Source organism: Moschus berezovskii, chromosome 11, assembly GCF_049115385.1.
Source record: "Moschus berezovskii isolate FMDL1 chromosome 11, NW_MosBer_1.0, whole genome shotgun sequence".
Taxonomy (NCBI): domain Eukaryota; kingdom Metazoa; phylum Chordata; class Mammalia; order Artiodactyla; family Moschidae; genus Moschus; species Moschus berezovskii.
The window spans coordinates 39,755,135-39,779,545 of NC_142470.1; the positions used below are offsets into that span (position 1 = coordinate 39,755,135).

General features: G+C 41.3%; 1 protein-coding gene across 1 annotated transcript; it reads left to right on the forward strand.

The window, feature by feature from the left end:
• Positions 1-1,744: 1,744 nt before the first annotated feature.
• Positions 1,745-24,411, forward strand: GKN2 (gastrokine 2). The gene is made up of 6 exons (XM_088841781.1): positions 1,745-1,894; positions 17,331-17,384; positions 17,820-17,957; positions 19,713-19,823; positions 22,627-22,783; positions 24,329-24,411. The coding sequence occupies exons 1-6, from the start codon at positions 1,745-1,747 to the stop codon at positions 24,409-24,411; spliced, it is 693 nt and encodes a 230-aa protein (XP_088697907.1).

Genomic DNA, 24,411 nt, shown 5'->3' on the forward strand with positions numbered 1-24,411 from the left:
TTTATACATTGATATTACTGAGATTTAAGAAAAGAATCACCCCTAAAATCAAACAAGATAAGAAACTATGAACCTTGCAGAGAGCAGCTCCTGCAAGAACGTGGCATGGCTTCCTCTTCGTACCTTCAACTGAGCCACTGTGATGTTTTTGCTTAGGTTAAAAAAAGGCAACCCACTCCAGTATTCTTGCCTGGAAAATCCCTTGGTCGGAGAAGCCTGATAGGTTACAGTCCATGGGATCGCAAAGAGTCGGACACGACCAAGTGACTTCACTTTAAGCTGTTCTATTAGGGCTTCCTAAGTGGCGCGGTGGTAGAGAATCTGTCTGTCAATGTAGCAGACATAGGAGATGTGGCTTGGATTCCTGGGTCAGAAAGACCCTCTGGAGGCAGAAATAGTAACCCACTCCAGTATTCTTGCCTGGGAAATCCCATGGATGGAGGAGCCTGGTGGGCTACAATCCATGGGGTTACAAAGAGTTGGTCACAACTGAGCCTGAAGGCATGCAAACTTTCTATTAGCTACTCCCACCAAACCTGTATCTTTCTCTGCAGTCCTGAACTCTCTCAGTGAGGGGACCATACATCTGGTTAGAAAACTAAGGACTGTCTGTGACTCTTCTTACCACCACATACAGTCAGCTACTAACCCCTGTCATTTCGTCTTAGAATTGACTCTGAACCCTGGCTTTGCCCACAGCTTCGTTCACCTGGACTTTTACAACAGTGATGGAATTGATAGCGCTGGTTATCAGTCTCATATTCCAGGGCATTTTCTCCATTTTCCCTAAGGCTATTTTTCTAAAGTATTTAAGTAAACGGACTCTACTACGCTTTGAAATTTTCATTGGCAACCTACAAGATAAACTTCAAGCTCTTTGGAATGGCACAGAGTGCCATTTTTAATAAGATTTCCAAAGCCTCTCCAGCTGTATCTGTCACTCTATGCTAAAAATCTGTATTTGAGCTACACCAGGGTTCTCACTCTAGTGGAAACATTCAGGATGGTTCATGCCTCTCTGCCTTCAGACATGCTGTTCCTTCACTCTGGAGTGCCAACCCTTGCCTTTATCGCTAACTGGTAATTATTATTCATTTTCCAGGCCCAGCTCAAATATCACTGCCTCTATCACGGCTTCTCCATAACCTGGGGCTAAATCTTTTTCTTTTTTCCTGGAGCTCTAAAAGGAATCCTTGTCCTTTGACTTGTTTTTAAATAATTAAATTTTCAGAAATGATGTTAACATAATCTTTTTTTTTTTATGTTTTCATCAGAAGTAGAGAGTAGATATTGTCACTTGGGCAAACAAGTAAATGCTCAAAACAATCTTGAAGGTGAACTAAAGTCTTAATTTTTTTTTCCTGCTCTCTCTTACAAATGGAAGTTAGTAAATTAAATTACTGAAGAGAAAAACTATACCTCATAAATCACTGATCTATAAATTTCCCCTTGGGAAACTTCCTGAGCCCATAGCTATCCTTCTATGTATGGACCGCAATCACAGGACTGGGTTATGTGGTTATAAACTTGATCACTCTCCACATCTCTTTCAGAATGTTGGTTTGAGTGATTTAGTGTAGCTGTGGTACGATTTTGTTTATGTTTTTAATATGTTCACTAATCTTTTCCAAACTTTCTCTTCAACTGCAGAAGATCAGGAAGCCTGGGATAGAGGCAGAGATCTGTGAAGAGGTCTTCATTTTCTTCATGTACTGTCATGTGACTTCAAAGTCAGAGGGGCAGCATGGTGTCTGTACACTCAGCCATGTGTAGTCACTTTGGTACATGGCTGCAGTACCTAGGATACGTTTTGCGTGTTATATCTTACGAAGGATTGGCGGTTGGCATCTTTTCCTCTGGGCCTATGGAACGCTGGTCTGGAAGATGCTCCACAGTGAGTAAATAGTTAACTAGCTAGCTAGAGTTCAGGGTTCAATAATCTCCCTCTTAGGGACTGACAACTCACATTCACCGATCAAACGTGCTGAAGAATTTGTAGAGGAGAAATCTATGTCGTGTTGTTTCATCCAGATTCTCCTAAACTTAACTGACCATAGAACCTGGTTTTCCTTTTTTCTTTTATTGATTTCTTTTTCCTAATACCTATTAACATTCCTGGGAGGCAACTTCCTTAGGGAGACAATTGTGCTGCCTCCGAGGGTGCATCTTGGATTTGACAATAATTCATCCTTTATATAATATTGTATTTCAGTGGCCTCAAAAATCAGAAGAACCTCTTCCTCTGTACTTTGTGTGTGCTGTGCTGTGTTGTGCTTAGTCACTCAGTCATGTCCAACTTTTTGTGACTCCACAGACTGTAGCCGACCAGGCTCCTCTGTCCATGGAATTCACCAGGCAAGAATACTGGAGTGGATTGCCAAGCCCACCTCCAGGGGATCTTCCCAACCCAGGGATCGAACCCAGGTCTCCCACATTGCAGGTGGATTCTTTACTGTCTGAGCCACCAGGGAAGCCCATGAATACTGGAGTGGGTAGCCTATCCCTTCTCCAGGGGATCTTCCTAACCCAGGAATCAAACTGGGGTCTCCTGCATTGCAGGTGGATTCTTTACCAGCTGAGCTACTGGGAAAGCCCATACTTTGTGTGAAAGTGAAAGGCCCTCAGTTGTGTCCAACTCTTTGCGACCCCATGGACTATGCAGTCCATGGAATTCTCCAGGCCAGAATACTGGAGTGGGTAGCTGTTCCCTTCTCCAGGAGATCTTCCTGACCCAGGAATTGAACTGGGGTCTCTTGCATTGCAGGCGGATTCTTTACCAACTGAGCTATCAGTGTAGTATGTATGAAATATACTCACCTCACCCCACACCCTATATGTGTGTGGGGAGGGGTCAACTCTGACCTCAACACTAGTCTCATCCAAAAGTCTTAAGGAAGTGGGAATTCCCTGGCAGTCCAGTGGTTAGGACTCTGCACACTCACTGCTGAGGGCCCAGGTCCAATCCCTGATAGGGAAACTGAGATCCTACAAGCCACGTGCGTGAGCAAGTCTCTTGCTCCCTTCCATTATGAGAGCTATGTTTTATATGCTTCTTGTCTTCCCTTGAGAGAAAAACAGGTGTTTTTGTCACCTCCATAGAACCTAGACTATATATGGCACATATATGATGCTCCATAGGCCCATTTTGGGCTTCCCTTGTGGCTCAGCTGGTAAAGAATCTGCCTGCAATGTGGGAAACCTGGGTTGGGAAGATCCCCTGGAGAAGGGATAAGCTACCCACTCCAGTATTCTGGCCTGGAGAATTCCATGGACTATATCCATGGGGTCGCAAAGAGTCGGACATGACCGAGAGACTTTCACTTTCAGGCCCATTTTTAAAATTTAGAATTAGAAAAAGGAGAGGCTTCCCTGGTGGCTTAAACAGTAAAGAATCTGTCTACAGTGCAAGAGATCCAAGTTTAATCCTGGGTCCGGAAAATCCCCTGGAGAAGGAGAGAGCAACCACTCCAGTATTCTTGCCTGGAGAATTCCATGGACAGAGGAGCCTGATGGGCTACAGTCCACGGGGTTGCAAAGAGTCAGACACGATTGAGGGATTAACACACACTGAAAGGAGATGTTCCAGCTAGAAGATAAAATATGCACAATATTTATTCATTTCTGATTTTTGGAGCCAACTAGATAGGTGCTGCCTTGCACTGGCTATGGTAACACGACAAGGGAGTCTCAGGAGATGGTGTGACCCCAGTGCCCAAGGTCAGTGTGGGGCAAACCAGCCGTTGCGTAAATAAAGCCTCCTCGGCCCACAGAGCTCAATGCTGGGCCATGCCAAGAACAAGGCCCTATTTTATCTCACAGCACACACATCCAGGACCTCACGTCACCCCACACCCAGTATGTCCAGCTGGGTGGAAGCTCTCTTTGTGTCGATCAAACAGGGGTGCGATATGAGTGCGATATGGTCAGACCACAGATCTGGAGGAGCTTTCAGAGCTGTTCTGCATAAATCAGACTTCTATTTCCCTTCTCTTTCTCTGAGTGAAAGGGATGTTTACTTACAGGGCAATTTTTCATCATTAAATATCCTCATTCAAGATTCCTGCTCTGGTGTAGGTACGTAGAGGGGCTGCCCTCAACACCTTGGAAGCCCGAAGGAATCTCATCTTCCCTTTCCTTCTCCCCCATTTTCTGATATTTAGGACTCAGCTGGCCTTTAACCCTGTGACTTCACACTATACTTTGTTTGCTGGAGAGGGGAATCCCCTTCATGCCGAGATTCTGTCTCAGCCTCTCTGCCTCTGTTTTCTTGCTGAACACCGGTCTGTGATGGTCACACATCAGATGGTTGATTGTGGGATCTGAGCACCCTTCGTCACCTGGAGGTGGGGACTGGAGGGAACATCTGCCCCCCTCCCACAATCTTGGTTTATCAGTTCGCATCTAAGACTCTAACAACAGTCCCTGTGATTACAGCTCCCACGGCTTTTAACCATGATTTACTCCTATTGAATCTTCCATATGTATTTCTGGCCAGGAATGACACATCTGAAAAAATAGCAATAGGAACATGTAGAATAGCATGTTAATAATTATTGCTAGAAAGCTTCCAATTTCAGAAAATCCATACTTATTACATAGTTGTTTTTTTGTATAGGAGAGAAATTCTTTTCAAATTACAGCAATGTGGAGGAAGCTCTTTCTTATGGCGTCACAGAGCCTTCTCTTTTTGTTATTTCCTCTAGGACCATTGCCTGCCAAAATCTATATAATGCTGCCTTTCTGTTGCTGCCTGTATGTCTGCCCAATCACATCTGCCAAACCTCTGGAACCCCTCAGAGACAACCAGTGATACATTATGACTCCAATCAGTCACTAACCTTGAGCGTTAGAGTGTTGTGAACAGGATTTGGAAATATCTTGCTAAAAGAAGGTCTTCTGAGTAATGACATCATTTCTATAAAATATATGAAAGTAGAGATAAAGGGAATATTGATTAATAACTTCATTTTTCATCACTATGAAGAGTGATCAAATCAAAGTACTTTTATTCTGAAAAGGAGTTGTAGAAAATACGCCTACTTGAGGAATAGAAACAAAGTGATAATAACATGCTGCTTTATAGTTATTTATAGGTAATTCGGAAGTAATAGCACATTCCTTGTTAATTGCTCATATTGAAGCAATTTAGAGAAAGTGGTGTGAAAGCTCATGCTGGTGGTATGTTCCTTCAGCCATAGCAGTCAGGCCTGGGAAGGATCAAAGTGAACACTGGAAGATGAAAATCAGATTCTAAGTGATGAGAACCAAAAGTAGCACAGCTATGAGGGCCACACCTGGAGCCCAGATTTTGTGAGGACTCCATGGCCCCTACACTGAACTGTCCCCATGACTTCCCTGGCAGAAGAGGCCAAAGTGAAGGACTTGCCCTAGGACTGAACAGTTAAACATGATTTTGTGGATCATTGAATCTTCTGCAGGGTGACTGATCTAAACTGGTTTCCTTTTCTGCATCCCAGATAGAAAATACACACATGTGTGTAATCTGTTCATGTCTGGAAGCACACATCCTCAGAGGAAGAAGCTGGATACTCCGAAGTGCTTCAGGGAATACTGAGCTCCATGTTTATTCAATTATGTACTCGTTCTACCCACACCCCCAGTCTCCAATTCCTGGAAATGCTTAATAGAGTGTATCCATTGGGATTTATTCTGGAATATATCTTTTCTTCAGGGGTCCAACTGCATTTAAATAAAGACTCAATGCCCCTCATCCAGCCTGGGAAGGTTTTTCATTTACTGCTCAGACCTACAATTCTTTGCTCATTTTCTCATATTGAAAAGTAATCAATTAACCATGTTAATTAATCATGTTAATTAACCAGCTAATACAATGAGCCAGTTAAACACAAGTGTTATAGAAGATTCAAAGATATAAAACAAGTGCTCACACTCCAAGATCCTGAAATCTGTCCAAGGGCAGGATTGGTTTTTTGGACATGTGATCACTATAGTACCCATGCAGGACTCATGCTCAGAAGAGGGCCCCAAACTTAACATTTTGAAGTTGCCAACTTGAAATTCTTGTTAATTATATTTCTGAATTTGTGTTTTGTAAGTAGAGTCCAATGGGACAATGCAGCATGCCCTGGGGGCTTGGATTTGTGGCTCGTGGATCGTCCCAATTCCTGCTTCTCCCCAGCTTCCTGGATGGTGTCTCCACCGCCCACTCCTCTGCCTCTACTGTGGAGTCTGGGTGCAGATGCAGCCATGGTCAAGGTCAGACACGTACACCTGCATGCTGAGTCATAGTGAGGGGCTCCAGGTGCCTCTGAGGATTTGCAGTTACTTCCAACTCTCCCCATGCCTGAGAGACTGTGACATTAACTATCAAATCAAAGACACAATCATAGGTTGAGAGAAAGCCCCACACTTCACAGATTATGTATCTGGCTCTGTAAGGAGACAAGACATACATATAACATGGATACATTCCAAGTAAGGTAAGAGGAAGGTTCTGGGAGGCTTTGAGCTATCCAAAGTCACATGGCAGTTAAAAATGGAATAATCCTTTCCTGTAACTCAGAAGCCTATATTCTTTTCTTTTATGCCTTGCAGTTTCTCCAAATGAGCAGTAGAGACAAAACATTCAGAGGAGTGTGCGCTCTTTAAGCTGGAATAGTTACGGAGGCTTCATGCAAAAGACGGACCTTTGGTCAAGCCCTGTGGGGCAGTCTGGATCTAGACACCTAGGAACCAAGTGTCAGCCTAGGGGAGCAGCAGAGTCAGGTGGTGTAAACTGGGGGAGTTCAGTGGCTGTGAGAATCACCTTACAAAGTTCTTAATACTCTCAGATTCCTCTTTATAGTTATGAAATCTCCCATTTAATTGCATTTCAGTAGAGAAAAGTTGAGTCAGAATTATTCCACTTATCAAGAACTGACAATTTGCTCCACACTAAGCTCAGAAAACTGAGATCATGGCATCTGGCCCCATCACTTCATGGGAAATAGATGGGGAAACAGTGGAAACCGTGTCAGACTTTATTTTTCTGGGCTCCAAAATCACTGCAGATGCTGATTGCAGCCAGGAAATTAAAAGATGCTTACTCCTTGGAAGGAAAGTTATGACCAACATAGATAGCATATTAAAAAGCAGAGACATTACTTTGCCAACAAAGGTCCATCTAGTCAAGGCTATGGTTTTTCCAGTGGTCATGTATGGATGTGAGAGTTGGACTGTGAAGAAAACTGAGCACCAAAGAATTCATGCTTTTGAACTGTGTGTGGTGTTGGAGAAGACTCTTGAGAGTCCCTTAGACTGCAAGGAGATCCAACCAGTCCATCCTAAAGGAGATCAGTGATGGATGTTCATTGGAAGGACTGATGCTAAAGCTGAAACTCCAATACTTTGGCCACTTCATGAGAAGAGTTGACTGATTTGAAAAGACCGTGATGCTTAGAGGGATTGGGGGCAGGAGGAGAAGGGGGCGACAGAGGATGAGATGGCTGGATGGCATCACCGACTCGATGGACATGAGTTTGAGTGAACTGTGGGAGTTGGTGATGTACAGGGAGGCCTGGCGTGCTGTGATTCATGGGATCGCAAAGAGTCGGACATGACTGAGTGACTGAACTGAACTGAACTGAAGCTCGAGATATTCTAGGGATTTAATCCTCAGTGATAGCCATGTGAAAATTCCCATTCTCCATGGGCTCTGAGCTCAGGTATGTCAACCTCATACTTCCCTGCATGTGTGAAGGCTCTTTTCTTTTTGCCACACCTATAAGTTCCTTGCGCTCCGCCCAGAAAAATAATATTTTAGTTGGTGTTAGTTTCCATGGGTGTTTCTCTAAAAAGGCAATCACTCATTTTTTAAAATAATTAACACACCTTTAAATTTGATTTGCTCTCTTCATATAGGCATATATTCAAGGGGGTATCTAAATGGATATGTATATTTTAGAAATGTAGATACTATTTATTGTGTAGAATTTCATGGCTCACCCTAAAATAAATCAAAGAATTGACTCCTTTATCATGCTGTTATTGCCCACTTTATCTTGGATAATTTTTTTGAAGCCTGCTTTATATAAAATTAATATAGATGCTTTAGCTTTTAAAAATTAGTGTTATATGGTATGTATTTCTTTACTCCTTTACTTTAAACTGCATTTTAATATATAATCTGTGTCTTTATAGTTAAAGTGAGTTTTTTGAACATAACATATAGTTGGGTCTTGTTTTTCTGATCCACTTTGACAATCTCTTTTTTACTTGATATATTTAGATCACTCATATTTAAAGCAGTTATTGAAATAGTTGGATTAATATCTAATATATTTGAAACTATTTTGTATTTGTTACATTTGTTTTTTTCTTTTCTTTTTTTACCTTCTTTATTTTTTTAAACAGTTTTTTTAAAAGATAAGTTTTAAGTTGGCATTAAAATTGAGTGGAATTTCTGTATCCTCCTTGCCCTCACACATGCATAGCTTCCCTCAGCATCACCGAAATGAAAGGCACATTTGTTACAATTGATGAACCTATACTGACACATCATTACCACCCCAAAATCCATAGTTTGCATTACATTTGAATAGCTATCTATCAGATCAATTAAGAATAAGGAAAAATATTTAATTTTACCTTCTTTATTCCTTCTCTGATTGTCTTAGGCATTCAGACTTGGTGGTTTATAAACAATACATATTTATTTCTCATAGTTCTAGAGGCTCATAAGTCCAACAGATTCATAATCTGTGAGAGCCCACTTCCGCTATGAGGGCCATTTTTTTTTACCAGAGGCTCTGCAACTTGTCAAAGGTCACATGGCACCTAAAAAATGGAATGATGGTTTCATGAAATCCAGGAGCCTGTACTTTTCTTTTGTGCCTTGTAGCTTCTTCAAATGAGCAATATAGACAAAAACATTCAGAGGAGCGTGAATTCTTTAAGCTGCAGTAGTTACAGAGGCTTCACCCAGAAGATGGAACTTTTTTCACCTTATACTCACTAAAATAAGTAAATGGTTTCTTATTAAATTATTGATTTGCAATTTCTTAATAACTAACAAGACTGGAGAAGGCAATGGCAAGCTACTCCAGTACTCTTGCCTAGAAAATCCCATGGATGGAGGAGCCTGGTGGGCTGCAGTCCCTGGGGTCGCTAAGGGTCGGCCACGACTGAGCGACTTCACTTTCACTTTTCACTTTCACACATTGGAGAAGGAAATGGCAACCCACACCAGTGTTCTTGCCTGGAGAATCCCAGGGACGGGGGAGCCTGGTGGGCTTCCGTCTATGGGGTCGCACAGAGTCGGACACGACTGAAGTGACTTAGCAGCAGTAGCAGTAGCAGCAACAAGACTGAATGTGTATTGCTGCTACTGCTACTGCTAAGTCACTTCAGTCGTGTCCGACTCTGTGCGACCCCATAGACGTCAGCCCACCAGGCTCCCCCGTCCCTGGGATTCTCCAGGCAAGAACACTGGAGTGGGTTGCCATTTCCTTCTCCAAGAATGTGTATTATGAATAATAAATAGTGACCATAATATTAGATAACATTTACTAAGAACCTACTGTGTCTGCTACTCTACTATGTGCTTTCTATGTGTGCCCTCATTTAATCTTCATGGTACCCCTGTGAGGAGATGTTTTTATTACCCTTTCTTTACAGATGAAGATATTGAGGCACAGAAAGATTAAATAACTTGGCAAAGAACACACAGTGAGTAGCTGGAACACTTAGACAATTCAAATTCAGGTAAGATGTGTCAGAAGCTGTAACTCAAAGCACCTCCTATTGTTTTGTTCCCTCTAATCATGTCTTTGGCCATTAAAGACATGTTCCATGTGTTCATTTTATAACCTGTGGATTTGTAAAATATTTCATAAGTTGAGACTAAATGTACATCTGAGACTCAATTTCTGTTTTGTAAATAGGTTCATTTGTACTCTTTTTTAAGATTCCATATTTAAGCAATATCATATGATCCTGGCCTTTCTCTGTTTGACTTACATCACTCAATAGGGCAATCTCTAGGTCCATACATGTCGCTGCAAATTACTTGTGTTTCTTTTCTGATACTTAACATCTACTATATATTTCTTGATTATTATTTTTTAATTGAAGTATAGTTGACTTACAATACTGTGTTAGTTTCAAATGTACAACAGAGTGTTTCATGTATATATATATATATATTCTTTTTCAGAGTCTTTTTGCATGTAGGTTACTACAAAATACTAAGTATAATTCCCTAGGCTATACAGTAGGTCACTGTTGGTTATCTATTTTAAATATAACAGTGTGCATAACACCTACTATATTTTAATAGTTATTTATGTTTATGATAGCAAACTCTGAGAACGGACACTCATCGGGTCTGATTTATTCTTCTATCCATTTCAGAATATTTATCTGGTGACTTTCATAAGGGAGACTGTCATTAAGAACAGAAGGAAGAAGAGACATAAAAGAAGGGAGGAAAGAAGAAAGAGAGGCAAAATAGATAAAGGTAATATGAAAAGAAAATAGCACGGTGAAAGGTGGGGAGTCTAAGATATGGAAGGAAAGGACAGAAAAGTAAAGTCGAGTGTCTTTTGAGGCAATTGACTACATGAACATCTCTCTGTCTCTATAACCACATCTACTCTTCTTCATTTCAAATATTTCTCACTCATACCACTTGAGAAACTTAGTTTGCAATGAGACTATTATAGTGAGTTAAATGCCAAGCTAACAGTCTTCAATTTTAGCCTACAGTTGCTGGAGAATTTTAGAAAGTCTTTGAACACAAGAGCGACTTAAGCAATATGGTGCCTTTAAGTCTTGAATTAATTGGTTTTTAGGATGGAACAATGGGAAGTCTGGAAACAAGAAGACAATTTTGGCCTTTTTCTTATGCCCGAAGACTGGCTTCCTCTTTTTGGCACAGAGCTAAGCTTCGTTTCCCTTACATCTAGATATGAACTGTGGCTGGTCCTTACTAATGGATAATGAATGGATGTGGTCATTTTCATTCTGAAGAAGCTAAAAGAAGATGTGTTTTCTTCATGCTGTTGATCTAAACTCTCAACTGCTGATTTATTGATACCAGGATAACCATGAAACTACATACATTTCAAGATGGGGAAGCTACAAAAGAAAGAAGCTGGAAGCCATAAGGCATCCATTGGAGGAGCGCCATCGTCCATGAAGTCATCTGTATTGGCCTTTATGTGAATGAGAAATAAAAGTTTATGTTGTCAAATCACTGAGATTTAGGTGTTTCTTGTTACAGCAGCTAGTGGAGCAATTCTGGTTACGTAAAGTCATTGCGCCAGGGGCAGTGTGTGGTGGTGAGAATGAGAAAATGGAGTTTGAGTTCATAGACTGAAAAGAAAGACACGAATTGGCGAGACATTACAAAATGGCAGAAAAAGGGAGGATAATCTCAAGGTGAGCCTGAACACCTGGGGGAAATTGTCAGCAGAAATAACAATGTCCAGAAAAAAGGCTGCTTTGAGGGAAAGAATGTAGCAACTTTTGTTTTAGATGTATAGAGTCTCATATAGTATATACAAACGTAAATGCCTGGCAAATTAAAAAAGAGAGTTACAGAATTATGTTCATGTGTGTGTGAGAGAGAGAGAAAGAAAAATTGCAAAAATAGGGAATATAGGTGTCATTCAAAAAAAACCTCAAACTTACGTAAGAAAAACTAACAAAATCAGTTCAGTTCAGTTCAGTCGCTCAGTCGTGTCCGATTCTCTGCGACCCCAAAGGGAGTGGATTTACTATTTAGTTTGAACAATAAAATAGCAAGAAAAAGTCTTATCTTTGCCACTAACTATATCTGTATATGACCTTGGCCAAGTTTCTTAACCTATTTGAATCCTATTTTCCTCAGGAGGGGTTTGGACAGGATTTGAAACAGCTCTTTCGATTAGAATCACCCAGGGAAGTTTAAGAGTCCATGTGGTTGTGCCCGTTTTCGGACCCACTGAAGAAGTGTCCAAGGTGTAGGTAAGGCCAGCAGGAGACCCTTCCATGTCAGCAACTTCACACTCTCAGTGGGGAGCTAGGCAGTTGAGTCTTGGATTTTATTTATAATAGCTTTTATAAGTACAGTGTCTCTTTCACCCTATTTAAAAGTTTTACCCTTGAGTTGTGGGTTAGGCCTGTTTCCAAGTCTATCATTTTGTCAAGAAACTTTCTGGAATCAGAAGGCTCCTTGCTAATGCCTCCATCTCAGAAAGCCAAGAAGTTACACTTAGCACCCAATCAGAGAGGACAGATAGCACTTGTTGCCAGTGTGGACTCTGGTGACACAATGTGATGTCAGATTGCACTCTAACCCCCACTTGTGTCCTTAAAAATTGATTTCTCTGCACCTTAGTTTCCTTATTTGTAAAATGAAACATGATTAGAAAGTAACCCATAGGATTGTTGTGAGGACCAAATGAATTAATATATGCAAAGTTCTTAGAAAGTGATAGAACATATTAAGTGCTCCATTAATACTAAAGTGAAAGTATTAGTCATGTCTGACTCTTTGTGACCCCATGGACTGTAGCCCACCAGGCTCCTCTGCCCATGTGATTTCCTAGGCAAGAATACTGGAGTGGGTTGCCATTTCCTACTCCAAGGGATCTTCCCAACCCAGGGATTGAACAGGTGTCTCCTGCATGGCAGACAGATTCTTAACTATCCCGAGCCACCAGGGAAGCCCCTATTAATGCTCACTATTGTCAGTTTTAGACATACAGACTCAGAACTCTTGAGGGCACAGGGGACATATTAAAGGGTAGAGTGTAATGCCTCTAATACTAATATCTATTGTGTGATTTTAGGGGGGATTTTGGAGCCAGATATGAGAGAAAATTGCAGATGTACTGTAACCCTTCTTGCTGTTGCTATCTTAGAAAGATTAAATGAAAAGCCCATTTTACATCCAATGCAGCTGAACAGCCAAGGTAGGGGAATTCCAATGAACTAGGTAACTCCCAAATTGCCCAAATGTCTGCTTTTTAAAAGCTCAAGTTTTAAATAGTTACTGGCTAAGAAGTCATTCCAGCTCTAGAACAAAAATATCGTTTATGTTTTTTCTTTGCTTACTGTAATAATTTCCATATTGAACAATTCTGCCATTTACAGGTGCTATTTGCTTTTGTATTTCCCCATATTTGAGTTCAAGATCCCACCCTAATACTAGCTAGTCATTTCTGATGGTAGAATTATAAAAGTTACTTGCATTAATCTTTATTCTCTCTATTTTTTTAGTCTGAGAATTTCTCAAAGTATGTTGAGATAATAAGACCTATATAAGTCATAGTTGTGATGGAGTTTTGGGTAATGTTTAAACATAAAAAATTGGTTAATGCTGGTAATTGGGCAGAGGGATCTCTGAGATTTGCTCTTCATGGATTTCTGGAAATTGGCACCAACTCTGAAGCAGAGGAGAAAAAAAGTCACAAGATGGCTTTTTCTTACAACATGTCCCCAGACACTACCCTCAGCTTTAGTCTCATATCCAACTCTTGGATGGAAAAATTCAACAAGCAGGGCAGGGATGAAAAGACACTGAGTGGGGGCCCAACTCATGTCTTAAGGGTGGACTTTACCATCAGGTGAGATTTAGGAATATAGTATTAGATATAGATGACCATGAGATGTTTGTGTACAACAAGGATCTTGCAATGTTTTTAAAGGGTGGACATTGAAATCACAAAGGCAACAGAGAGTAGATAAGCAACGATATTTACAGAGTGACCAAGTGGCAAATTTTCACTACTGAGTAATGAATTTCTCTGATATTATGTTAAGTGGTTGGGTCTTAATCCTGATAAAGGAGTTTGCTGGGGTGTGGCATTGATAGGAACATGGCCTTTTTCAAAGTGATCCTTCTGGACAGAGATTTCTACACCTGAAATCTGATATAAGGGTAGAAGTTGCACTGGGCAGCCTCACTTGCTCCAGCAGCTTCTTCTTTTCAGGCAAAATGAAAATCCCTGTGAGTATTTGTTTATGCTTCTTTATACTCTTATGGTAACTGCTTGCAGAGAATGTTCACATTCAATATGTGTTGGTTTTCAGGGGTCTTAGACAAATACTGCATGCTTCTAAGTTTCTTGATTGAATTAATGCTATCCTTGGCAGGAATAATGTCAAATATTAATTAGTCCATATTTATTTGTCCTTTGTTTCTTGAGATGTTTACTAAGAAAATACAAAGAAAAAATTGGAAATATCTAGGGAATTTTCGGAGAAGGCAATGGCAAGCCACTCCAGTACTCTTGCTTAGAAAATCCCATGGATGGAGGAGCCTGGTGGGCTGCAGTCCCTGGGGTCACTAAGGGTCGGCCACGACTGAGCGACTTCACTTTCACTTTTCACTTGCACACATTGGAGAAGGAAATGGCAACCCACTCCAGTGTTCTTGCCTGGAGAATCCCAGGGACGGGGGACCCTGGTGGGCTTCGGTCTATGGGGTCGCACAAAGTCGGACACGACTGAAGTGACGCAGCAGCAGCAGCAGGGAATTTTAGTTTGTAATATTTTAATACTTTCTTATTCTGAAATTTGGAGGGAATATAGGTATTTTAGGATAACTATATTTACCATCTAAAAGGGAAATAGTGATTTGAAAATAATAATATCAGGAACTTTCCTGGTGGTCAAGTAGTTAAGGCTCCATGCTTCCACTGCAAGGGGTACAGGTTCAATCCTTGGTTGGGGAACTAAGATCCTGCATGCCATGAGGTATGGTCAAAAGTAATAATAATAATATCGATAATAAAAAATAAATCTGCCATTTCCCAAGTGCATGCTAGGCCTTATGCTGAACATTCACATGAATCACTTCATCTGTTCGCTGCAACAAGTGTATGTGTGCTATGCTCATTTGCTTCTGTTGTGTCTGAACCTTATGCAACCCTATGGACCATTGCCTGCCAGGCTCCTCTGCCCTTGGGATTCTCCCTGCAAGAATACTGGAGTGGGTTTCTTACTCTAGGGGATCTTCCTGACCCAGGTATTAAACCTGTGTCTCCTGCATTTCCTGCATTGCAGGCGGATTCTTTACTGCTGAGCCACTTGGGAAGCCACTGAACTGAGTAGTATTGCCCCATTCTACAGGTGAGGAGATTGAGGCACAGAGGAATATGATTTCCCCAGGCTGGAAAATGCGGGGTTTAGTCTTGAAATCTATCCATCTTAGGCCCCCCACACAGAAGCAATCATGGCAGAGCAACCCTGCCGTGACCGCTCCAGCTGATCCTGGCCCTGATCCCAGTCTCCCATAGCTTCACATGGCAGCGCTCCATAGACAGTGAACTATGTTCTATTGCAGCATGGAGCTCCTTCCCCTCAGGCTCTACCCCTTATTCTCACTGAGTTGTTGAAGGAGAGAGTAATATAAGTACCTCCCCATAAGCTGTTGCTGCTGCTAAGTCACTTCAGTCGTGTCCGACTCTGTGTGACCCCATAGACGGCAGTCCACCAGGCTCCCCCGTCCCTGGGATTCTCCAGGCAAGAACACTGGAGTGGGTTGCCATTTCCTTCTCCAATGTGTGAAAGTGAAAGTGAAGTCGCTCAGTCAATTTAATGAGTTCCTTCTTCCAGGATCTCTTGATTTTCCAAGAGAGATCTAACCCCCAAATGCACACCTGGGACCGTGGTGTGTTAATCACATTGTTGCTGTTGCTGCTGCTAAGTCACTTCAGTCATGTCCAACTCTGTGCGACCCTATAGATGGCAGCCCACCAGGCTCTTCAGTCCCTGGGATTCTCCAGGCAAGAACACTGGAGTGGGTTCCCATTTCCTTCTCCAATACATGAAAGTGAAAAGTGAAAGTGAAGTCGCTCAGTCGTGTCCGACTCTTAGTGACCCCATGGACTGTAGCCCACCAGGCTCCTCCATCCATGGGATTTTTCAGGCAAGAGTACTGGAGTGGGGTGCCATTGCCTTCTCCGAATCACATTGTTGAGTGGGTAGCTATTTGGGGGCAAGGGACATTTCCTGACTCTTTAATCATTCCACTAAGGTGCTCAGCCCTCCATCCATCTAACTCAAGCTCTGTATTTGACCCATTAAACAGAACATGTAGGAGTGTCAGAAGTTACTAGAGCTGGCCTTGGAGCCCAGGTTTCCCATATGCGAGTAGACAGGTTGGACATCTTCACTTAGGTCCATGTTAGACATTCCACCCACAGTAACCAGGACAGAAATATTACTGATGAGATGCAAAGGGAAGTAGGAAAACCTCACTGCTGCTGCTGCTGCTGCTGCTAAGTCACGTCAGTCGTGTCGGACTCTGTGTGACCCCATAGATGGCAGCCCACCAGGCTTCCCCGTCCCTGATATTCTCCAGGCAAGAATACTGGAGTGGGTTGCCATTTCCTTCTCCAGTGCACGAAAGTGAAAAGTGAAGTGAAGTAGCTCAGTCGTGTCCGACTCTTCGCGACCCCATGGACTCTAGCCTACTAGGCTCCTCCATCCATGGGATTTCCCAGGCAAGAGTACTGGAGTGGGTTGCCATTACCTTCTCTGAAACCTCACTGACAGGTACATCTGCCTTCCTGAAGAGTCTCTCCATCAGCAGTCTCAGTGACAGTGCAGTGCCCTGTGATGTTCAGAACAGGGAACACAAAACCAGGATCAGCATATTGAATGAGACCCTTGGACAACTGCAGGAAGATGTCAGCAGTGCCCCTGGGTCAGTCTCACATTCTGCTGGCCTAACACTTGTCTGATGGCATCATTAATGGGAATGTGGACGTTTTCTTTGATGTCAGCCTCAGAAGTTATTTGTGCCTCCACGATATGATTTTCATAGTTTCCCTTAGGAATACATAGGTACCCCTAACACCCATGAATCTATTTTAAATCTGTCTTACTCTCTTTATCTCAAGGAATTAAATAATTTTTTAAACCAAAAAACACAACTTGATGCCTGACTACTAAAGCCAGTGTGAATACCTCCAGGGTCCTCCTCTTAGTAAAATGAGCCCTTTCTTACTGCTCATCTCTCCCAAGTATTTTTTTAAAAAAATTATTACTAATATTATTACTTTTAACACCAAAAAGTATCTTGTATTTCCCCAAAGTATTTTTCTGGCATATTCTTTCTAGAAGTTTGTGTTATTGGGAAGGGTCAGGAATTTGGTAACAAAGGGAGAACTAATCTGAAAATTGTAAAAAACTCACCAAATGCCTGTCAAATGAATGAGTGTTGGCACATTCTGGAAATGGACTGTTGACCATCCATGACCTCCCACCAGTGTCTTTAAGTTTATGTTTTCTGAGATATTTGTGCTTGTCATGTCTTGTGTCACCCCACTCCAAATGACAGCCCTATTATGAATGGATGTGACTGGTCTGTTTTTCAGGTGGTATTTCTGGTGGCACTGACCATTTTTGGGACACAATCTTTGGGAAATGAGGTGAGTTAGTTCACTATAGATATTATATCCTAGAGATATTGGGAGAGGAAAAAGAAGATACAAGATAATCTGCAGGACAGTAGAGAATCCACATGCCCTATGCGTGGGATGAAATCCCAGAAATAACCAATAACAGAAACAATGAGGCTGACTATTTCTTCCAATCACAATACCTTAAAAATATAACCCATTGCTTTAAAATGTGGTCACTTTCATTTCTCATGTGATGTCATTGCTTTGCCCATATATAATACAGTGAACTAAGAGGAAGACCTTTGCCTTCTTATTTTAGCATGGGCTTTTGGTCTGGGATGCCAGTGGCAACATCTCAATGTTCAATCTCTTGTTCAAAGCAATAGAACATCCTTCGCCGGGAGGGTTGCCTTTCAAATGCACATGGTTTGTGAAAACACCGTTATGTCTTTGTCAATCTAGATTTATAACATCATCAGCCCAACTGACAAAGGTGGCCAAATTCAGGAGACGATTACAATTGACAATGAAAAAAATGCTGCCATCATTAACATCCATGCAGGATCATGCTCCTCTACCACCATTTTTGACTATAAACACGTAAGCAGCAATATTTTATATTCTTCAAGAATGGACTTCTACAGGGTAGAGGGACAATCATGTATTATGCACTTGAATTCCAGGATCTATCCTTGTAATTCTTTCAGAATTTCCTTACTTCTTCTTTTCCCATTTTTAATTAAAAAACTGATGAGACAGGAAATATACAAACTTGTTTGATTTTTTCAGCTAGGAAGCATGATGATGTTGGCTCACAGGCTCAGAAAGTGCCTAGAAGAGTGACTAAAACCCAGGGCAAGGCCTGGCACACAAGCTCTCAAAAACACTTATCAAATGTGTGAGTGAAGTAGGGCTTCTTCTAATACAAAAAATTCTGTAGAAAGAGAGCAATCATGGAACAAGCAGTCACAAAATAGCAGAAATCCAGAACAACTATATATTTAACTAGGTACATAGGATATGAAATAAATTATACTTTTGGAAGAATTAAAGCGTGTTACCTTAAAAACATACTATTTCCAAGTTTCAGTTGCTGGAATTAACAATAAATCTCAGAAACATGCTCAGATAGCTTATTCCATCCTTGATTTATTCATTTATGCTTTTGCTTTCCATCTGTTCTACCTGGTAACAAACCTGCTTTTATCTATGGAGAGAGTTATGCACTGTGGATATAAGTAGTCCATAGTCTATGGCACTGGACATTTGAACTTGCTTTTCTTGTAGAAACCTCCTCCCTTACTCTGTCCCACTGTTATTGGGAGTTCCATGACACATTTGAAAGCATTGAGTCTTAGTTTTTAAGGAGTTGTGCTGAAATTCTTTTTAAGCAGATGTCAGGGAAATCCCAAAAGTATCTTTAAAAGTAGCATGGTGAGAAGTTGGTATAAGCCTCTGCACAAAAATCAGGCTTGGCTTCAGTTGATTTTTGGATTTTAGGAACTGGAAATTAGTGAGAACTAAAAATTAGGGACTAGAAAGATTTGCCTTATATACAATCTTATATGCTGAATAATTATTTGGAACTATGTAGAGAAAATTCCACTCCAGATGAAAATTCCAGAAGGTTCGTTTTGGCTCCAAGTTCTTCACCCTCCATTGTTCTTCCAATCCCAACTTCCTCCCTTCCATCCTTATGTAGCCACCTTGAATTTGAGGTGGAGAAAAGATGAAGAGAAAATGGTAAAGAGGCAAGAGGAGAGTCAATAAAACATGTACGTGTGGAGCGTGAGGGTGGTGTGGATATGTTTGAGGAGATCTTCTAAAGCAGTACTGTCCAGTGGAACTTTCTGCAATGGTAGAAATGCTCTGTATCTGCATTTTCCATAGGGAAGCTACTAATCACTTGTGGTTACAGAGCACTTGAAATATGTGATGGAGGAAGTACACTTTAAATTTTATTTAATTTGATTGTTAATGTAAATGGAAACTTGTGGCTGGTAATTAACATATTTGAAAGCACAGGTAGAAAGAATACCGTATTTACTCCAAATTGAGGATGCGGCAGAACAAAATCAATAAAGACAAAGAACAATTTCTCCTTAACCTTTCAAAGCCCAAACTGCAAAACCAAAACATGAAAAGTGAGGCACACATCAAGAGTTTACACAAATTTAGAGACAGAAATGACAAGTGAAAAAGTGAAATGATGGGTAAAAGCAGTAAAATGGATAGAATGGATTGCTGCTTGAAAATCTTACTGTGCATGTTTGAAGCTTTCCTGAAGGGCTGTGCTCACTAAGTTCAGAACCCAGGGAACTGGGAGGGCCAGTAACTGTGCTCTTGCTGCTTCAGGGCTACATTGCGCTCAGGGTGCTCTCCAGAAGAGCCTGCTACATCCTGAAGATGGACCACAAAGCCATCCCTGCTCTGGACCAACTCAAACGGTACATCTTTGAGAGGAAGGTAATTCTGGGGTAGCCTTAAGTATTCCCTGCTCTTGAGCCAGAGAATATGGGGTCCATGGAGAAATGAAGAGGGTAAGGGATAAGGATACAGTATTCTCCACTTTAAAGCATTTTCATATTCATTGATTTTAGAGCAGGAATATATCTCTTAGCCTGAGTTCCACTATGCAGCCCCCCGTTATAAGAACTTATAATACAAAGGCTGCCTTTGCTCCGCCCTAGATATGTGTCCTCAGGCAAACCACTTACTTCCTTAAAAAGTAAAAATAACAATTAAAATTTTAAAAACCTATCATAAATGCCAGTGTCTCTGTAGAAAGGACTAACTGCTCTTTTCTTAGGAAGTAATGATTGGGAGAAAAATGCGTGAAGTTACAATATCCAATAACATAATGGTACAAGTAAATACAATATAGTGAGAATAAGCAAACATTGTGTAAGGCTAGGAACCTGAGGTTTATATCTCCTTTTGTGTCTTCTCGTTGGGCACAGGATTCACCCTCTCTAGGTTTCATTGTCACTAGCTGCAAAATAGCATTGAAAATAATGAGCAGTCCGAAGAGATGATGTCTTGAGATCCCTGACCACAGTTCAGTTCAGTTCAGTTCAGTCGCTCAGTCGTGTCCGACTCTTAGCGACCCTATGAACCACAACACGAAAGGCCTCCCTGTCCATCACCAACTCCCGGAGTTCACTCAAACTCATGTCCGCAGAGTCGGTGATGCCATCCAGCCACCTCACTCTCTGTCGTCCCCGTCTCCTCCTACCCCCAATCGCTCCCAGCATCAGAGTCTTTTCCAGTGAGTCAACTCATCGCATGAGGTGGTCAAAGTATTGGAGTTTCAGCTTTAGCATAAGTCCTTCCAGTGAACACCCAGGATTGATCTCCTCTAGAATGGACTGGTTGGATCTCCTTGCAGTACAAGGGACTCTCAAGAGTCTTCTCCAGCACCACAGTTCAAAAGCATCAATTCTTCGGCGATCAGCTTTCTTCACAATCCAACTCTCACATTCATACATGACCACGGGAAAAACCATAGCCTTGACTAGACGGACCTTGGTTGGCAAAGTAATGTCTCTGCTTTTTAATATGCTATCTAAGCTGGTCATAACTTTCCTTCCAAGGAGTAAGCATCTTTTAATTTCATGGCTGCAATCAGCATCTGCAGTGATTTTGGAGCCCCAAAAAATAAAGTCTGACATGGTTTCCACTGTTTCCCCATCTATTTCCCAAGAAGTGATGGGACCAGATACCATGATCTTCGTTTTCTGAATGTTGAGCTTCAAGCCAACCTTTTCATTCTCCTCTTTCACTTTCATCAAGAGGCTTTTGAGTTCCTCTTCACTTTCTGCCATAAGGGTAGTGTCATCTGCATATCTGAGGTTATTGATATTTCTCCCGGCAATCTTGATTCCAGCTTGTGCTTCTTCCAGCCCAGAGTTCCTCATGATGTACTCTGCATAGAAGTTAAATAAACAGAGTGACAATATACAACCTTGACGTACTCCTTTTCCTATTTGGAACCAGTCTGTTGTTCCATGTCCAGTTCTGACTGTTGCTTCCTGAGCTGCATACAGGTTTCTCAAGAGGCAGGTCAGGTGGTCTGGGATTCCCATCTCTTTCAGAATTTTCCACAGTTTATTGTGATCCACACAGTCAAAGGCCTTGGCATAGTCAATGAAGCAGAAATAGATGTTTTTCTGGAACTCTCTTGCTTTCTCCATAATCCAGCGGATGTTGGCAATTTGAACTCTGGTGCCTCTGCCTTTTCTAAAACCTGCTTGAACATCTGGAAGTTCACGATTCACAGACTGCTGAAGCCTAGCTTGGAGAATTTTGAGCATGACTTTACTAGCGTGTGAGATAAGTGCAATTGTGCAGTAGTTTGAGCATTCTTTGGCATTGCCTTTCTTTGGGATTGGAATGAAGGCTGACCTTTTCCAGTCCTGTGGCCATTGCTGAGTTTTCCAAATTTGCTGGCATATTGAGTGCTGAGTGCAGCACTTTCACAGCATCATCTTTCAGGATTTGAAATAAACCATTCAGATATGACCTAAATCAAATCCCTTATGATTATACAGTGGAAGTGAGAAATAGATTTAAGGGTCTAGATCTGATAGATAGAGTGCCTGATGAACTCTGGACGGAGGTTGGTGACATTGTACAGGAGACAGGGACCAAGACCATCCCCATGGAAAAGAAATGCAAAAAAGCAAAATGGCTGTCGGAGGAGGCCTTACAAATAGCTGTGAAAAGAAGAGAAGCGAAAAGTAAAGGAGGAAAGGAAAGATATAAGCATCTGAATGCAGAGTTCCAAAGAATAGCAAGGAGAGATAAGAAAGCCTTCCTCAGCGATCAATGCAAAGAAATAGAGGAAAACAATAGACTAGGGAAAACAAGAGATCTTTTCAAGAAAATTAGAGACATCAAGGGAAAATTTCATGCAAAGATGGGCTCGATAAAGGACAGAAATGGTATGGACCTAACAGAAGCAGAAGATATTAAGAAGAGGTGGCAAGAATACACAGAAGAACTGTACAAAAAAGATCTTCACGACGAAGATAATCACGATGGCGTGATCACTCACCTGGAGCCAGACATCTTGGAATGTGAAGTCAAGTGGGCCTTAGAGAGCATCACTACGAACAAAGCTAGTGGAGGTGATGGAATTCCAATTGAGCTATTTCCCTGACCACATTCTGTTCAATAATTTGAAAGAGAAAAAGTCACAATTTAGAATAAGGTATACTAGATTATATCAATTTATTTCATCTTATTCTACTCTGTCATACTGATCTAGGCTTTGAACAGCATGTTCTCTGACAAATACATCTGGGTCAAGTACAACCCACTGAAGTCTCTGATCACAAATGTGAATTGGTTCCTGTTTGGATCACCCATCAGGCAGCTTTGCGAACATGTCCCCTTATATCAGGGGGAAGTGGCTGATAAGACATGTAAGTACCAATAAATCATTCCTTCACCAAATATTTTCTGACTGCTCCAGTATGTCAGACACTCTGTTAAATGCTGTGTAAGATACAAATAAACATGCAACATGACTCAATTTGGTTTATTGGGGGAATTAAATATCTTTCTTGTGTCAAAATGCTTTAAATGTTGGGAGAGACACAGAAATGAGTAAAACTCTGCCCCCAAGGAACACATGGTCTGGTGGAGAAGTTAATTCATTAAGATAGAGGATAGAATAAAAAAAGATTCCTTTGGGACCAAGGGAAAACTACTGGATTCTCCAAAGTATAGTATAGGGCTTCCTTGGTGGTTCAGAGGTAAAGAATCCACCTGGAATGCAGGAAACACAGGACATGTGTGTTCGATCCACAGGTTGGGAAGATTCCTTTGGAGTAGGAAATGGCAACCCACTCCAGTATTCTTGCCTGGGAAAATCCCATGGACAGAGGAACCTGGCAGGCTACAGCCCATAGGGTCGCCAGGGGTCAGACATGACTGAGCAACTGAACACAAAGTACAGCATGGTAACTCTGGTTAATAATATGTTATTGTATACTTGAAAGTTGCTGACAGTAGAGATTAAGAATTTCTATTACACAAACACAAAAGGGCTATGTGAAGTGATGGATGTGCTATTTTGACCTTCTATAATGTATCTCTATATCAAATTATCATATTGTACACTTTGGTGGTGGTTTAGACACTAAGTCGTGTCCGACTCTTTGCAACCCAATGTACCGTAGCCAGCCAGGCTCCTGAGACCATGGGATTTTCCAGGCAAGAATACTGGAGTAGGTAGCCATTTCCTTTTCTGACCCAGGGATTGAACCTGAATTTCCTGCATTGAAGGTGGTTTGTTTACCACTGTGCCACCAGGGGAGCCCCAATATATTGTACATTTTAAATATATACAAATATATTTGTCAATTGTTTCTCAAAAAAGTTAAAGAGCAATCAGAATTTAGGATAAGATTGGTCCAAAAAAGAGCAGACAAAGTGGATTGACAGACAGGGAATAAAAACTCTGCTTTATCCAGTTAACATATGTCACTGCCGTCATCCCTGGTATTTTTACACAAAATTGCTAAATATGCCCAAGTGTTAAGAGTGGCCAGAGTGAAAGAGAGGCTGGATCACAGACAGTGAAGGCAGCAAGAAAAATTTCTCAGAGTAGTGGGAGGTAGATAAAAAAGAAAAGGATAGTCACTTATTACCTTTATATTGCCCAGGTGTTAAAGATATTTTTCTTTTAATAAGGTCATTAGTACTTACAAGTAAAGGCACACTGGCATGCCATCAATGCAGAATGCCATGGCATTAACTGAGCCAGAGAGTACTTCCAGGAATTGTTAGTCTTATTTAAGCGAATATATGATTATTCTTTACAAGTACAGCTGAAATTGTGGGCAACATGAAATTACATTACAACCCTTCCTCAAGACATTTACAAAAGGGCGTTGGTTTGCTAAATTAAATCTAATTTGCTAACGTCTTCATTCTCTTTCTTTCAAAAATTTCCCCCTTTTCAGATAATACCGGTGGTGGAGCCTGCGCAAAGGTTGGGCTCCTGGGCATCCTGGGAATTTCCGTCTGTGCAGATGTTCATGTGTAA